The sequence below is a fragment of the Phycodurus eques genome, chromosome 4, assembly GCF_024500275.1.
Source record: "Phycodurus eques isolate BA_2022a chromosome 4, UOR_Pequ_1.1, whole genome shotgun sequence".
NCBI classification, from domain to species: domain Eukaryota; kingdom Metazoa; phylum Chordata; class Actinopteri; order Syngnathiformes; family Syngnathidae; genus Phycodurus; species Phycodurus eques.
The window spans coordinates 29,410,568-29,428,044 of NC_084528.1; the positions used below are offsets into that span (position 1 = coordinate 29,410,568).

Here is a 17,477-nt window from a genome sequence, read left to right on the forward strand (position 1 = left end):
AAAAAAAAAAAAAACTAATATGTTGTCTGGATTTCTCTCTTGAATGGCACATTTTGTTGCTGAGGAAAGTGTTGTCATCCAGTGCTGTTGCTTGACCTTGTTACCCCTTTGGGTTAATTAAGCGCTCTCGTCCCATTAAAGAGCCCTGTCTTTTCTCACAGCGTGCAGCTGATCCATCTTGGCAAGCCGGCATCGGACTCGGTGCGATCGGCCTCTTTAATGGGGTGAACGCGGATATCACGGGCAATTGTGGGAGCGTAGTGCATGTGGGGGACTGTGGTTTGTTATTCCAGCAGATATGAGTGGGCTGATAGAGAAACGCTGCCTTCCAAGGCCCCAGCAGAGAAAATAGACAGGTCTCTGCGGATCTGGCTCGGGTTCAGATCGTATAGTGAGTGAGATCCTGAGTTGTGTCTGCCTCGATGTGACCTCTGGGAGGGTCCTCGATGACGCGCGCTCAAGAACACGTAAGGATCACAACAGCCACGTCGGAGCTCATTGATAAGCAGACGAGCGGGCACACGTCATGGCGTCCTGTCTTGCTCTTTTTGTATTTGTGTGCGTCCTTTCCCGACAGTTGGATGAAGGTTAGGTCTTTATTAAAGATCAACACCGGAGGAGTTGTCCTGTGATGACATCATTTAGCTGAGAAGCAGCTGTGTTTTCTCAGAGTCACTTCAGCAGCAAAGAACTGAACTCGGCAGTGCAATCTGCCAAGGATTATAAATATAGAGTGGGCCTAAAGACAAGCTTCTATTTTTTTTAATGGATATACCGTGCAGAAGGCCACCACTACAAGATTTGCTGTTTTCATGACCTTTTTTTTCAACAGTCAATGCGACATGGTAAATAACAGGACGTATACAGTTAGCAACATTACAGCTGCAGGAATTTACCGTCACAATTTTGTCATCAATGGATAAGTCTACCCTCACAATCCAAACGTCCCTCCTTGTCTGCTCATCATTCTCCTTGAACCAGGAAGTATCCTGCAAAGTAACCCACAGATGGACAAACAAACAAATACAACTGCTGCACTTTTGATTTTGATTGTGATTCAATAGAAAATAGTTCATCCATGGTGGAGTTCTTCGCTGTATATTGCAGACATCCTAGTTATGTATGGTCATTCCCGCATTGCTAAGTCCACACATTTAATGGTGATGGCCTGAGCTATTTGCACGGTTCTGTATATTATGAGAGGATGTCCTGGTAGACCAAGAATATTTTATTGTCACATTTTCTGAATTAGTATCTGAACTACTGAACCGACTAGGGGCTGAACCGATGAGTCGACTAGTCGACTATATTACTCCACATGGCCGAAATCTTGAAGTTGAATAACCGCAATGCGAGGGCAACAACTGTGTGATAACATAAAATGTATTCGTCATGCAATATAACACAAACATCACAACACTGTGCTGTAACACTACCGCATACAAGCGTGTGGAGATATTTCACCGAAAATGACACCGGTAGTATGGCCACTTGCAAAATATGCAAGTCAGTCCTCAATTACAGTAAAGGCAGAAGTGAAACAGAAACAGTGAAACAGAGAAATAGTTTTTTGTTTTGTTTTTTTTAGTCTGGCTGACATCTCAACTTCTTTACAACAGAAGAGTACCAGTATTGCAAAGAGGAAAAGTGTGATAATCAGAAAGGAAGTTACTGAGACATAGGAAAGCATCTTTTTCCCGGCTGTTCAGTACAACATGGCCAAAGCACAACAAGAAGAACATTTCTCAATGTACTATTGCACGGAATTTAGGAATTTCATCATCTACGCTCCATCATATCACCAAGAGATTCTGGGAATCTGGGGAAATCTCTGCATGTAAGCAGCAAGGCCAAAAACCAACATTGAATGCCCGTGACCTTCGATCCCTTGGGTGGCACTGCATTAAAATTCAGCATCATTGTGTAAAGGATATAGCCATGTGGGCTCAGGATCACTTCAGAAAACCATTGTCAGCTAACACAGTTCGTTGCTACATCTGCAAAACCAAGTCAAAAGTCTACCGTGTAATACCAAAGCCATATATCAACAACACGCAGAAACACCGCCGACTTCTCTGGGTCCAAGCTCATCAGAGATGGACTGATGCAAAGTGAAAAAGCGTGCTGTGGTCTGACGAGTCCACATTTCAAATTGTTTTGGGGAACTCATGGATGTTGAGTCCTCAGGGCCAAAGAGAAAAAGGACTCATCCATATTGTTAACAGCGCAAAATCCAAAAGCAGGCTCTGTGATGATATGGGGGTGTGTTAGTGCCCATGGCATTGGTAACTTGCACATCTGTGAAGGCACCATTAATGCTGAAAGGTACATCGAGGTTCTGGAGCAATATACGCTGCCATCCAAGCAATGTCTTTTTCAGGGATGTCCCTGCTTATTTCAGCAAGACAATGCCTAAAGCACATTCTGCACGTGTTAGGAGTGAGTACAACACTGGCCTGCCAGCAATCCAGACCTGTCTCCCATTGAAAATGTGTGGGGCATTATGAAGCACAATATACGACAATGGAGACCCCAGACTGTTGAGCGACTGAAGTTGTACATCAAGCAACTATCATTGTCTTTTTCATGTATTCATTTGAATAGAGGTTGAAAAGCATTTGCAAACATTGTATTCCCTTTTTGTTTTACGTTGTCCCAACGTCGTTGGATTTGGGGTTTGTACATTTACAGTATATAGTTTCCACAGTCATAACGGCCCTCCAAGAGACATCCCAACTACAATGTGGCTCTGGGTGGAAACTAGTTTAACGCCCTGGCTCTAAATTGTCCATAGGTGTGAATGATGGTTTTGTCTTTCAATACCCTGTGATTGGACGGTGACCAGTCCAGGGTGTAACCAGACTTTCGCCCAAAGTCTGCTGGCATTGGCGCCAGCTCACCCGCAACGCCGATGAGGACAAATGAATGGTAACTGCTCCTCACACACAGATAAAAGGTGCTTGCTGAAGTCAGTACCATGGACAGGGACAGCACACAGGTACGGTCACCTTGACGAGACGCATTCAGATTCTAATTCGTCATCAGGGTAACTGTGTAGGTTACAAACTTTCATATCCAAGTTCCAGTACTCATTTGTGCTCATAAAAGGCAAAAGATTTGCATCTGCCTTGGTTAAAATGGAGCACAAGTCCCACTTAAACAAGCCTGTGTGTTGTCAGTACCTGGAGGCGCTCCCCTTGGAACAATACTTCACTCTCAGGCCTCCGTGAAGATGTAAATGGATGGTTTGGCTGGTGTTGTGACCTCTCACCCCGACTGCCCCCCCCCCCCCCCCCCCCCGTTTCCTGAACCAGATGCTGCTCCCGTGGTCCACGGCCTTCTCAACCTAAACAAAGTAATCCTCCACTAAACAAGATGGATATTGTATCACCGCGCCAGTAAATACCAGAGGGCCTCGCGCACAAAGATGCATTTTCCTCTCCCTCGGCTGCGTGGACTCGACAGGGGGCTCTGATGTGCGCATTGTTTCATATACACGTGCACAAAGACATACTGTGATCTGTGATTTACCATGCTTTTACGTCAGCTACATTTGTGGTTTATAACCAAAACATGCCCTCTTGTGGGGAATATAATTAGAGCATAAGGAGAAAAAGAAAAGAAGAAAAACTCTTGTACAATGTGCAACCCCTGGCTTCATGTGCAAAAGTGTCAGATTGGGCTCATGTGTTGCATAATGAGACGCGTTTGATCTCCCTGGGATTAGGTCAGCCTATGGAAACATTATTAGCAAACGTCATGTGGGTTGCACGCATGGTTGCATAATAGAATACGCGACTTTTTGGGGAGGTGTTTCTTTTGGACTGGTGCAGTGGAAGGAAAGAAGATTGTCAAATAAAAAAAAAAACAATTGGGCAGTCATGTGACAGGGGGAGGTCATTTGTACCTTGAGGCGACATTTTAATTTACAGTGTTTTGTTTGTGTCTGCTTTAGGTTATATTTGTCTCTTATTTTGTCATATTCGCTGAAGAAAAACTCCTAATCCAAAACATACCATGCGCATCATTTGAAATACTTAAAATGTATGTCAATATTTATACTTCAGACAAAATGTTTTGACAAACTGAAATGATCAAATTGTTTTTGTTGTTGTTGTTCTTGTTGTTGTTTTTTTTAATGTACAGTACATATAAAGTTCTCCAACGTCTATCCGAACAAGTCCTTACTTCATACTTGCATCATTATTTCGTAATGTAAATGTGTCTCATCTGCACTTCTATTCTAATCTAACGAGTTTCATTTCTGTCCGAATGCGTAAGAAATACGATGGCGTAAATGTATGGAAAGTGAATGGCAATGGTGTGCAGATTTGATCGCGGTTTTAACGTAAGGATTTGGCAATACTACTGTGGTGGAAGCGGTGCACAACTGCCACTGCAGTATTTAGGCGACCTCGTTCAGCTGCAGGAGGAGATGGTCAAAAGCTTAGAAAAGCAGATAAGATGGCTAGAGATACGTGGATAGATCCACACCATTGCAAAAGTATCACAAGAGTGAAAATGATGTTGAATGATGAACTTTTTGACCATGTCAGTTGAAACGGAGTACTATTATCTTCGTAATGACAGAATGTTTTATCGTGTGCAATCAGTCATTAATAATGCCGTTCGACACCATCGCAAGATACAACGATTTTAGACTGTTACACTGTTCTTCATTGTAAGTTTTATAGATCTCATTGCTTGCGCAGTCAGTCGTTTAATGTTTGGTTGTACTATTATTCCATAGCGGCAGCCACGGCACAACTTTTTTTTGGTCTTCTTTTCTGGTCATGACGTAATGATACAGCGCCGTTATCTGGGTTTCTTTTGTCAAAGAGGCCCCGCCCCCCGTGACGTCACTCGCCTCGTCGTCCAATCGCGTCCCATCCCCCAAACGTTTTCAGCCTATAAGATGAGGCTAACTTTCTCAAGCGTCAGAAAAAGACTTGTGCTCCCGGAGGCCCATCGATGGATGCTCGGCTGTCTTCAAAGCGCGAAGACCTACAGGTGGACTAACCCGAGGACTTGATGAGAGGGAGCTAATATTGGGACTCTTTTAGAGGGGGCGGGGGGGGGGCGGCACTATTTCCGTGTGGCGAGTGGAGATGTCCGAGGAAAACTTGGGGGAAGAGTCGAGCAGCTCCCCGGTCTCCCCTGTGGACAGCAGCCCGAGCAACAGCGAGGGGGAGGCGCACACGCAGCCCAAAAGAAGCGCCAGGAAGCGGAGGCCGAGCAGGAAAAACGCCGCCGCCACCGCCGCCGCCGCCGCCGCCTGCCGAAGACTCGGACAGCCCGAGCGCGGCAGGGGGCAAGCGGGGCAAGAAGTCGAGCAGCAGCGGCGGCGGCAGCCCGCAGTCGCTGGAGGAGCTCCAGAGCCAGCGCGTCATGGCCAACGTGCGGGAGCGTCAGAGGACTCAGTCGCTCAACGAGGCCTTCGCGGCCCTGCGCAAGATCATCCCCACGCTGCCGTCCGACAAGCTCAGCAAAATACAGACGCTCAAACTGGCCGCCAGGTACATCGACTTCCTGTGCCAGGTGCTGCAGAGCGACGAGCTGGACGCCAAGATGTCCAGCTGCAGCTATGTGGCGCACGAACGGCTCAGCTACGCCTTCTCCGTGTGGAGGATGGAGGGCGCCTGGTCCGTGTCCACATCTCACTAGCGCCCGCGCGACTCGAGCCCAACACGGTAGGGAGGCACGCGCTCCTCACACTGCGCTCCAATCCAAAGTTATGAAGCACCAAAATACATCTCGCCTATCTTTGGCAAATATACTTTTTGGGTCTACTTACAAATGCATGCTTAGTTTCCTTTCTAAAAATATATTGTCAAATGTATTTTTGACCAGCTGAAATGTGGGCATGCTTTTTATTTCCTTTGTTAAAATACTCCCCAGCGGCCCCCCCCAACTGAAACGCATTCACGCTTATTTTTCTTTCGCTGCACGATGTATGTTGTCAAATAGTTTTGTCCGGCTAAAACGCATGCATGCTTTTTCGTTTCTAAAATACATAATGCATATCGTCATATTGTCCGCCCACCCCCCATCTAAAATGGATCATGCAAACTGCTTCCCAGCTGAAGCACACGATCAATTCTTAATTCAAAATTGTTTCAGCTAAAATACGTTTTTATTGCTTAACTGCATGGTGCTGGCAATTACTTGCCCCCCCCGCCCCCCCAACTAAAATCTCACATGCATCATAATGTGCTCCAACATGCGTTTTACAGCAAAATTGCATGATGCAACAGTCAACTATCCCCCCACCCCCCCCCCTCCTCGACTAAAACGTCGAATATTGTTTTCTAATTACAATAAATGCTCCAACCTGGTTTGTTTTTTGTTGTTGTTTTTTTTACCAGTTCAAATTCGCGACGCAAATTGTCAACTGCACTTACAATGCATGCCTCGATGTGTCACATATGCAGAAAAAAATATTGGACTATAAAGTGATCAATAAACACTCATCCTCATGCGTGTGTGTGTGTGTGTGCGTGCGTGTGTGTGTGTGTGTGCGTGCGTGTGTGTGCGTGCGTGTGACCTTGCACAGGTGACTGCTGATTCTCTACTTCTCACATTCTGACGGGACATGTCTGGAGTCCAATGCTGGATACATGGGATCACTATTTAAAGCAAAGACCACGGAGGTCCTGCAGGGGATTTTTCTTGTCGTTTGTTAGCTTTACTTTTTTCTTTCTTTTTTTTTTTTTTTTTTTTTTTTGCAGCCACTCTGATGACGGTGTATGTGCATGTTGTTGCCGACGAATGTTGAATATATCACATGTATTGGGACTTATTTCGGTGTGTGTGTGTGTGTGTGTGTGTGTTCTCTACTGGTGGTGTACCCCACATTATGAGGCGATTTCTTTTTTTTTTGTTTGTTTTCTTTTTGTGGAGCAAACCTGTGCTAAAAAAAAAATATTGTCAGAAAACATTTATTTATTTATTGGTATTACATTTAGGAATACATCCTGTGTCTGAAATCCAAATACATTCCTATTTTTATTATCACTTTTGTAAATGTTTGTATATTTTTTTGCAATAAAGAAAAGGAGAATATTTTTTTGCCTTTATACCCTTCTTTTGCTGCTTCTAATTTAATCATAGTTTTTTTTTCTTTTCAAAAAGGGACAAACCACCAGGCACCAATGAAAAAAAAGTATATTGGATAAAATACTAGCTAAAAAAAAAACAGTTTTAAAATAAATACACAAGTTAAAGTGAACATGTGAAGTAATTGCTAAATATACTGCCTTAAAATAATAACAAATAATTAAAATGCACTTGTGTTTATTGCTCCGGAATGGGTTTACATGTAAATGAAGCTGGTCTTGGCTTGTACGCATACATGAACTCACCATAAAAAAATAAAGGCTCGAGGGGTCGTGTCAACCTGCTAAAGTAGTTTTTTTTTTCCTTCTTTCCCCCCCCCCCCCACCCCCCAACTCAAATGCTGTAAACGTTGCTTTAACGTGCTTCGGAGTATTCAATAAAATCTCGAGCAACATTTTTTCATTTTTATTGGTTATTTTTTGGACGTTCTAATAATCACCAATATGTGGTTACATACAAGACTGACTCATTTATTAATTTGGAAAAGTACACCTCAAATCAAAATGGACTCGAATATATTTTCGATGACAAAAAGCGACTTCCGGTGTCCTGATGTGCGCTGTCATGGCTTTGTGGAACGTTTAGGTGACGTGGGAAAGTTTTTCTCTCACTGTCCAAAAAGAAAGCCGTGACCGTTTGAAGGTGTGTAATTGGCCTTCGAGGCATGTATGGAATTCCCAGATGTCTATGAAATTTAAGGAGGCCGTGAAGGCAGCGTGGACGAGGGGGCCACTCTCGCTGTTTGTGTGGGTGGGAGTGGGGGCTCCACGAACCCACGAACACATCCACAGACCTTAAGATTGACTTGATGTATTTAACGTTTACATTTACAAAAAAAAAAAAAAAAAAAAAAAAAGGTCTTATATCCCTATTGGTTTGAACGCATCACTCCAGTGTTGACCTTGAGCTACTGACATTTAAAAACTGGATGAAACAAACTTAAATATGTTTCCCCCTTTTCAGAGGAGAGCAGTTGCCAATTGAGGCACACAGAATGAAACCTATTTAGAACAGATGTTAGCTTCTTCTTCTTCTTCTTTTTTTTTTTTGGGGAAGGAAAAAGTCACGTGAAATGAGCAGATGTTCAGAGTGCGGTGCGGAGGCTCGCACAGTGCATTGCGTCGCAGTGCGCGGACGGAAGGGAACCCGCACGGCACGGCGCGGCGCGCCGAACCGAGCCGCCCGACATCGCCCTTACCGGCCCACAGCCTCCCGTTAAATGGATTTTATCGGAATGATCGCGCGTGGACGTGCAGGAATCATCTATCTGCACAAAAAAAGAAAAGAAAAGCAAAGCAAGGGTAGGCCAGTCAAAACGTGTTGTTTTGTACATCGATTGCTTGCATGCGTTCTATTTTATATTTGTAAGTGCTGATGGAAATATGAATTATACCACGTGTAAAGATCAGGGAGTTTCAAAGGTCCAGAGGTCAAAACTGCAGAAACTCTGTTTCTCTCTGTGTGTGTGTGTGTGTGCGTGCGTGCGTGCGTGTGTGTGTGTGTGCGTGTGTGTGTGTACGTGTGTGTGTGTGTGTGTGTGTGTTTTCATGCAGCTGTTTGGGGAGGGAAACTTAAGTCAGACTTAGTATGCGACAGTATCTAATTAACAACTATGTAATTCACTCTATTCTATTACTGTACACGATTCCAAAAATGAAAACATAAAGGAATGAACTTTGAGAAACAAGCATAAAGTACATTTCATAATAATAATAATCATCATCATAATATTGATACCTGCGCTAACAATAATAAGAGCAATACTGCTATCATTAAGAACAATACGTGATTATTAGTATTATTATTTGTGGGTATGCATGAGAAAAGAATCTAACATTAATAACTATTTCCTATTTGTTTAAAAAATGTTTTTAAAATGATCAACAATTATTTGCATCAAAACTTAATTTAAGAGTCTTTCCAGGTAACTTTTGTATATGTATCGTGTCAATTTAAATGACTTCAGTTGTTTCTTTGGTTACTTTTAATTTGAGGCTAATCAATTTTAATTAGTTAATTATTTCCTTCTTTCCTGTCCTTTTATACTTTAAATAAAATGAAACATTTACTTAGTCAGTCATGCTGGATTTAAAATAAAAACAGTGTCAATGTTAATTTGTGCTTTTTAAAAAAAAAAAAAAAAAAAAAAGGACAATTGGAAACATATGTGCATACGTTTCTTTGCCGAGTCATTGAGCAAAAAGCAGGTGCAGCTTTGAACTCGTCTGCAGCTTCAGAGTCGAATTTTTACAGAGAAGGTAACAAATAAACCAAAACAGCCATGCCAAATAAAGCTTAAAGATTAAAGCACAAAACAATCAAAGTTTCACTTGATGAAGGAAACAAACAAACAAAAAATAAAAATAAACAGCGGCAGATTAAATGAAGTGGTGGTTTTAATATTTGTCTATATGAACAAATGCAGCTCTGGGTGGAAGGCCACACCATTTTAATGCATTCGACCAACGCGTTTTAATTTGATACTTTTAAATTTAATACACTCAAAGTAAAACGGATTGTCTTAACAGGGGTGGGGAACCTGTGTTTTTTAATGTTGTGTGTGTGTGTGTGTGTGTGTGTGTGTGTGGTTTTTTTTTAACCATCAGGTGCCTTTTAAAATCCTCAGAAGGTTATATTTTTGATGAAAAATATGAATTGCACAAAGGGCCGACTCGAATGCTTTCGCGGGCCACGTATCGCCCAGGGACTATAGGTTCACCACCTGTGTTATGGCATGTTTGCAAAGTCATTTAAAAATCCGATTAGTGCCATGGATTACCTTTGAGAATAAAAAGTAGAAGAGGCAATTTCACGTTTCTTAAATATTCCGACCCTACAAGTAGATGGCAGGCAGTTAAGAAAAAAAACAAAATGTTCATTCAGATTCTACTACAGTGCTTCCCAAACATTTGACACCAAGTACAACCTCCGAAAAGACGAACTAGCTAACTAATTTTAATTTTCCAAGAACCATCATGACCGTTAATATACAGTGGCATAGTAGGCCCAAGTGGTCATAAAACAAATTGGCATTTTATTCCAAAGAACTATATGAACTATTATTCTAAGCCATTGTAACATTACGTAGTTTGAATCCCACACCTAAATGTAGATTTATTTTTTTTTATATATAAACGCTGAACCTAAAATGATTCAGTTAAAATGTATTGCATATAAATGTTAAATGAAAATGTACCTCAATAAAGTTTTAAAACAAACAGTTCAAGGATTAAAGGCAAATGTATTTTCCCGAAAAAAAAATTAAAGACAACTGAACTGCAAAGTCACCTGTTCTCCTCAAAATGTTGACTTTTCGTAGCTGATTGCTGCTGAAGTTTGCCAATTAATTCCATCTCGGAGGGGGGGGAGACCAAATCGAATTTGGACGGAGGTATACGTTTTTAAAAATGTTGGCGGTAACAAATATATTTTTGCCGCCATCTGGATGAAAGTGAGCAGAATGGGAATCTATGATATGTTCTTGGCTGCTTGGCTTTTTTTTTTTTTTTTTTTTTTAAATCATCTTGAAGGCTGGATGTAAAGTGTGTGTTTCAATTGGCAAATTACATATTTCAGTTCATAATTTGGAGGCAGGTCAGCTTTTCATCATAGCCGAAGGCAGGCTCGCCAGCGGCGCTGAACGACGCCACGATTCAGGCATGCGACCTGATTCCATCCCTTGATACTTTTGCGAAGGGCACGCTGGAAACCTGCTCGAGCTCATACGCGTGTGATGCGTGCCACCCAAGCTGCAGACAAGACACAAATCAGCGTGTTTAGGAGGAGTACACAATGATGTCACAGACAGGAAATGGCTTGGGGGAAAAAAAAAAAAGCTTGGCACCTAACTGCAATTGGCCACATCCTCATTGGCTCGGTGGAAAAGTTGCAATAATAAACAGGCAATCAGAGGGTGGCGTGAGCGTACACAAAAGGCCGTGCAAAACTTTGCAGATGATAAAATCAGATTTTGGGGGGGGGGGGGGTTAGCGGCACAAAGGCGATGATTATTTGTGGTTGTCGTTTGCTCCTAAATTGAGGGCCCCTCTAGGACGTACATAAACATGAGATCAAACCATTTCAAACCTTCCTGTTTATGTTCAATCAAGATGTTATATCAAATATGTTTATACACACATAGTATAGAATTGAACCTAGGGGAATATATTTATATCGAGCGGAATTTCGATGGTCAAACAACCCGTTCTGGGACACTGGTCGACTGACATTAATTTCAGAACATTTTCCCATAGGAAATGACCCGTTCTGGGGTCAAACTGTGGACATCATAAAACTTTTATTAACTGCAAAAACTTCACATCCTTAACTGCCAGACATGGGTAAAAAGAAGTGAACCACCGCAAATTATAAACGGTACCATGCCATCAATGTTCCCCCCCGCCCCCATAATCTTGGACGTCCTTTTATCGGGGTTGCAGGATGATTTTGGTTGGAAATGCCCAGGATGCCCTTTTCCCAAGCTATTCCGATTGGTCTATTACGCTTAGCATTTGCGACGGCCTGATTTCTCATTAATATTCATTGTGTAAATGTGATTTGCTTTGATCGGATCACGGTTATTCTTCATTTAAATATGGAAAACAGCTTTGCCCTGATTGGTCATTGGCAATATCATGGTGTGTCGAATCCTTCGATGCGGGGGTCTTACCATCATTGTGATGGAGTTTTGGATCGTTGGCCCACTAATAGTGAACGTGAGCTGAAAGGGGATTTAGTTTGACGTTAGGCTCGTCGACACAGAAACGGACTTAAAAAATGCGTGACGGGCCCTCCACCCCCTTATACTGCAAAGATTTTCAATATTAATAATTCATAATCAAAAGTGTGAATTTGAGAAAATGATCCTATTTCATGAGCGAGAGAGGTTGCTTACAATCCTTCTCGAGGGTTGTCTAACAAGTGAATCATCCCAAGGACTCTTGTGACTGTGTCACGGTGAAAAAGGTTGAAACCTTTGTATTGATTTTGTTTTTGTCTTTTTTTTTTTTTTAAATTTTTTAATTTTTTAAAAACTGCTTTCCTCTCACCTTCTCCACTCCACTGGGATAAAATGCTTCATTTTCCTCACGACGTGCCAACACGTTTTCCTGAATCACGTCCACACATGTGCAGTAAGAATATGGAATAGTCCATTGCACGAGAAGGTAGTGCAGCAGTTGACACAATCAGTGCGTGAATTAAGACAATACATTTTTAGTCCGTTTTGGGTTTCGCTGATTACTACTCAAGTTTGAGCGTTCATGAGGTTTTGGAGAAAGAAAGACCAAAGCACTAATATTGACTGAGGTGTAAGCTCAACAGTTTTGATCATATTACATTTTGATTGACCCAGTTAAAGACGTATTGAGCAATATTTATTGTTTTCGTTTGCAGCGCTCTGGCACTACACTAATTGTAATGTTGCTCGTTTCGTCCTCCAGATTCTCATTTGCAAAAATATCCCCGTCCAGCGTGAAATGCAACTAAAACAAATATATACAGTATCTTGTTGCAATTGATAGCGGAGACCTGGATTTCACTCGAGTTTGGCTCTCAAATACCTTGTGTAGGTGTACCTCATAAAGCGCACAAGAGGGGCACGCTCCATCGTACAAAAGCCATGCGACCTCCTCTCGAGAGTGAATGCGCGCAGAAGACAATTTGTCCTTTTATTGCAGCGCAACGAGAGAGAAAGCCGCTTTGCCGGAGGGGATTACAGACACGGCAAGCTCCTCATCTTGTCCCTGAGGGCGCACAACTCCCCGGGTTATAATCCCATTGCCTTCATTAACCTGCTGGCCCACCAATAGTGGGGCTCATGCTGATAATTAATGTGTCATTACCTCCACTTACAATGATCCCCCTGTTGCTCCTACACGGTTCCAAACACTCTTATCCCATTAAGTGGATTCCAGGAAGGCAGGATCCTTTTGTGCAAGCGAGGCAAGTCAAATTGACCATCAACACCCTGTCCTCCAGCAGACGTTGGGCGCTTATGTCGATAAATTGGAGAGGAAAATGGACTGCATGTGAGTTTCCTTACATTTTGAAAGAAAAGGGGGAAAAAAATGTGGTATTAAAATCTAAATACAGTGGAACCTCTGAGGTTGAACGCAATCAGTTACGGCACGCTGGTCGACCTCCTGTTTGGATTTAGAAATTATTTCCCCCATAGGAAAGAATGGAATTTCAATCAGTTTCAGTCGTTGTTGCTAAAATAAAACTGTTAACTATACAGTCAAAACATTCTTTAACTGCTATACAAATGTAAAAGAAGTGCTACATATCAAAATGTAATAAAACCACTCACAAGGCCTTTTTTTTCCCCCCTGAAAATATTGTTCGAATTCTGTATTTTGTGACTTCCGGGGTGTTCCAATTCCAAGTTCCTTTGCACAAACTGCATATGAATTGTCAACTGGCTGCACTAATCTGCATATTCAGCCCCCCGCCACAAAAGGGATAAATACCAAAACTGAACCCAGAGCTCTGTGCTCATATAATGGCTTAATGTGCTATAATCACTCAAAGTGGGCAAAAATCAACTAGAGCCGTCCCCAATTTCACAAATATTTTGATTGCAACTTTAGATTTTCAGCAGATGGGGTCTACCTTACGTATGCATGGTGTAAACATGGAATGAAGTACGTATGCCGTTGTGTTTATCGAAATCAATGTGGTACTGTATGTATGGTGTCAAATTCTACATATCCCGGGGCACAGTCGATCCGGAGCGGGTCCAGACAGCAACAGAACATAATACAGCATTCCACTATGAAAACCGACTTCATCAATCATGTTTTCATTGTTTACTGTGGTGAAATGTAATAACCAGGCTAGTGTTTGTTGTGTGGTGTTGCTTGGTTGTAATGTATCACTAAAGCTGTGACTGACGGAAAAACTGTCCTCTCTCACATTCCAGCAGGGGCGTCGTGGCGACACACTGCCCACTGTTTAAGGAGCCGCTTGGATGTCAAGAACCATGCCCCATTCACATGAGAACTTAGGTGGATTTCATACGAAAACCCAGTGCTCCAATTTGTAGACACTTCACTTGATAAAAACACTGAATGTTATGAAAATAACCCCAAACTGATTTGGAAGGATGTCAAAATGTAACAGCCATTTTTGTGGATTGTGTGCTTACCATTTGTCTTTTGTGTGTCAATTTGTTTGTTTATAAAAGTAATATTATTGCAAATTTACATTACAACTATACGATTGCAAAGCCCCCAAACGTAGTTCTCAGAGCGAAATGTTATCGATCATCTTTTTGGCAAATGACCTTTTGATTCCTGTTTGCTGCAATAAACTGATGTCTGCTGTGTTCCCTGTCACAAATTGATCTGTGCCGTATGTGTTGGTGATATGGCAAAACAAGATGCGTTCTAATCATTTGGGTTTTGAGCTTAAAATGTCTGACAACCTTGCTCAAAACAATTTATAGAGGAAGTTTGCAAAAAATATATATTGTTAACAGTCATTATAACTATCGCTTTTTGTCATATTTATAAAAGTCGTTATGACTTGACAGTAGTACATGACAATTTTGATCGGTGAAAAAAAAACGAGCCGCATCTTGTACCTTCATTTCATGTACAAGAAACCACCACGCCCGAAGAAGAGCAACCAATCATAGACAGGTGCGATGAGATGTGGCAGAAACAAATTCCCCCCCCACAGATAATATTTATCATGTACTCGTTGCTGTCAAGTCGTAATGACAAAAAGTTTTCAAATACGACAGATTTTATTTATTTATTTGTTTTTATTCACAAACACTCCTTTAATGTTTGCTTTTATGTTGGGAAATTGTCTTTCACTGCTGTATAATGTACATTCATATCTAACAACATACAATAAATCCGAGTCTGACTGGGCTTGCTTCTGGACACTCCATTGCAAGCAACTGATAATGGCTGTGAGATGACAAAGCCTGCTTATGTCCGTTATCTCCTCGTCATCTGACTACTCCTCTCATTCTCCACATAGAAGACGACCTTAGCGGTAAATCCAGTTTCAAGAGGATGACTGGCGTTTAGCAGAAAGTTTGACACAGTTTGCCGCTTTCAGTGGCTCTAAGCGCTGAAATATGCACGCCAGGCCAGTAGTTGGCGATAATTGCGCAATACACGTCCACCAACTGCTTGATTTTTCAACGCCCTTCATCTGCGTACCTATGTATAAAAAGGGACTCAAAATATGCAATTGTGGTGTAGTAAATGCATCGCTACACCATTGCCGTGTATGTCGTGACATACTGCAATTGTCCGTCTTCGCGCACTTTATTCGTGATCCCAGACTTTAAGTTGAGGGAGAAACTTGCAATACGGTGTTATCGCAACACTGCATTTGGCAGTGCTGACAGTGCGTGAAGAAGAATTACGAGATTCCCATCAAATTCAAAAGTCCCGAAACACATGCACATCAGACAGCGGCAGTCACAATCTGATGTGGGTACAACGGTGCCTTAACTGAGTTGCATTCATCCCGTGACCACGCTCAAAATCAAACCAACAGTCCCCACTGAAATGAATAGAAATGCCATTAGTCTGTTCCAACACACCCAATCTTTTTTGGTTATGTTTTTAACAAAGAAAGATTGTGCTGCATGATGCATGACATGTGGGATGAATGGCATTTATGTTTTGTGAGAGAAAGCACACCTGAGCCATGTCAGGAAGCATATTTTGTGAACCCAAGCACTATTTGTCTGATACATTTGTAAACTGACTCCTAAAGGGAACCCCTGATAAAAGGATCACCTTAATTGCGCCATTTCTTTTTGTTTTTCCCGAATGTCACTGGAGTGGGGGAGAGTCTGAAGAGCATTCATAACTCAAGTCATTGCTCACAAGTCAAGGCAAAAAGAATAAAATAGTCCGAGCAACTGGTAGCATCCCGAAAAACCTGTGAGTTAGGGCACTTCTAAGTTGAGGTACCACTGTATACCAAGACTATTAGATTTTGCCATATTTGTATTTTGTCCAATGTTTACTGATAACAGTGACTTTGCGGGTATGAGAGTTTTACTTTAATAGCTGTTTTGTAATGTTTGCTTTTTCTGGTTTTAGAACATTGTCGTGTAAGCCATTGGCCAAACGTTGCTGTGCTATCTGTATGCATTTAAACATTGTGTAGTGCAAAATGCCCATTCCTATTTTATGGAATGACCGTTTGATTGTTTTTACAATCAAAAATAGTGTCCCAATCAGGGCAGTCCCTTAATCACACAGTCAATGTTAACACAATATTATTTTATTTATTTTTTCCACAATGCAAGCATGTCATAACACAGTATTGACTACAAACAGCAGCGAGGTGGAGCTCAGGATAACTCCCAACAGTTCGAGCTTTCCAGCAGAAGCTTCAGATTACAAAATTAAAATCCACAGTGCGTCTCCGCACTAACACACCATCCATCCATCCATCCATCCATTTTCTGAGCCGCTTCTCCTCACTAGGGTCGCGGGCGTGCTGGAGCCTATCCCGGCTGTCATCGGGCAGGAGGCGGGGTACGCCCTGAACTGGTTGCCAGCCAATCGCAGGGCAACTAACACACCATGTAATACTTTTTTTTTTTTTCACCATTTACAGTAGCATGAAGATCACGTCATGGAATAAATGAGAAAGCCTGTCAACTGCAACTACTGTCCATCAAAAGTATTATCACCAAATGTCCTCAAAATGTTGCGTAATACTTTTGAGGCTGCAATGTCTACCCAGCGTCACAATGAGATGATGGATGTGGTATAATTGTCATTATTTTCATTGTTCCTTTGATTGAATTCACAGGCACCACAGCCTTCAGAAAATTGATGTTGAGATTGATTGAAAGCGATCGCTAATGCGTCATTCTGGTTAAGTTTGGCCACAAAAACACTTGGCTCGATTTAAAGTTGTCAAAATCCAGTGTTGAAAAATGGAGCATAACCGTAACTCGAATGGACTCAAAACACCCTCGTTTATTGGCCTCATCTACCACCCAAACTGACCGTCAAACGCTGAAGCTTTCGCCTTGAAACATCGACCAAGTGACCAGTGAGGCTGGAAAAGCACGGAACTTAAACAATTTCTGACCTTCAGTACTCGCCGCTCTCATTTCTTACATGGCACCACTTGCTTTGTTCGCCACTTGTGCCCCATTCGCGTATCATCTTGAGAACCAGCCTGCAGAAGACGGTAGCCGTTATCCCTATTCTTACCCAGTTCTAACATCACTAGTCCTGGTTTGAACATTCCTTGAGGCGATGTTCAAGTATATACAGCAGAGACGGGAGGAAATTGTGCACAAATGCCAAAGAGGAGTTTAATGACTTATACCGTTTTTGTTGCGTGTTATACAGGCTAGCATGCTAGCT

General features: G+C 42.0%; 1 protein-coding gene across 1 annotated transcript; it reads left to right on the top strand.

The window, feature by feature from the left end:
• Positions 1-4,963: 4,963 nt before the first annotated feature.
• On the top strand, positions 4,964-6,731 carry twist1b (twist family bHLH transcription factor 1b). The gene is given in 3 exon segments (XM_061675833.1): positions 4,964-5,275; positions 5,277-5,690; positions 6,554-6,731. Coding segments are annotated over 2 exon segments (555 nt in total). The 5' UTR covers positions 4,964-5,108; the 3' UTR covers positions 5,665-5,690; positions 6,554-6,731.
• Positions 6,732-17,477: the final 10,746 nt, after the last annotated feature.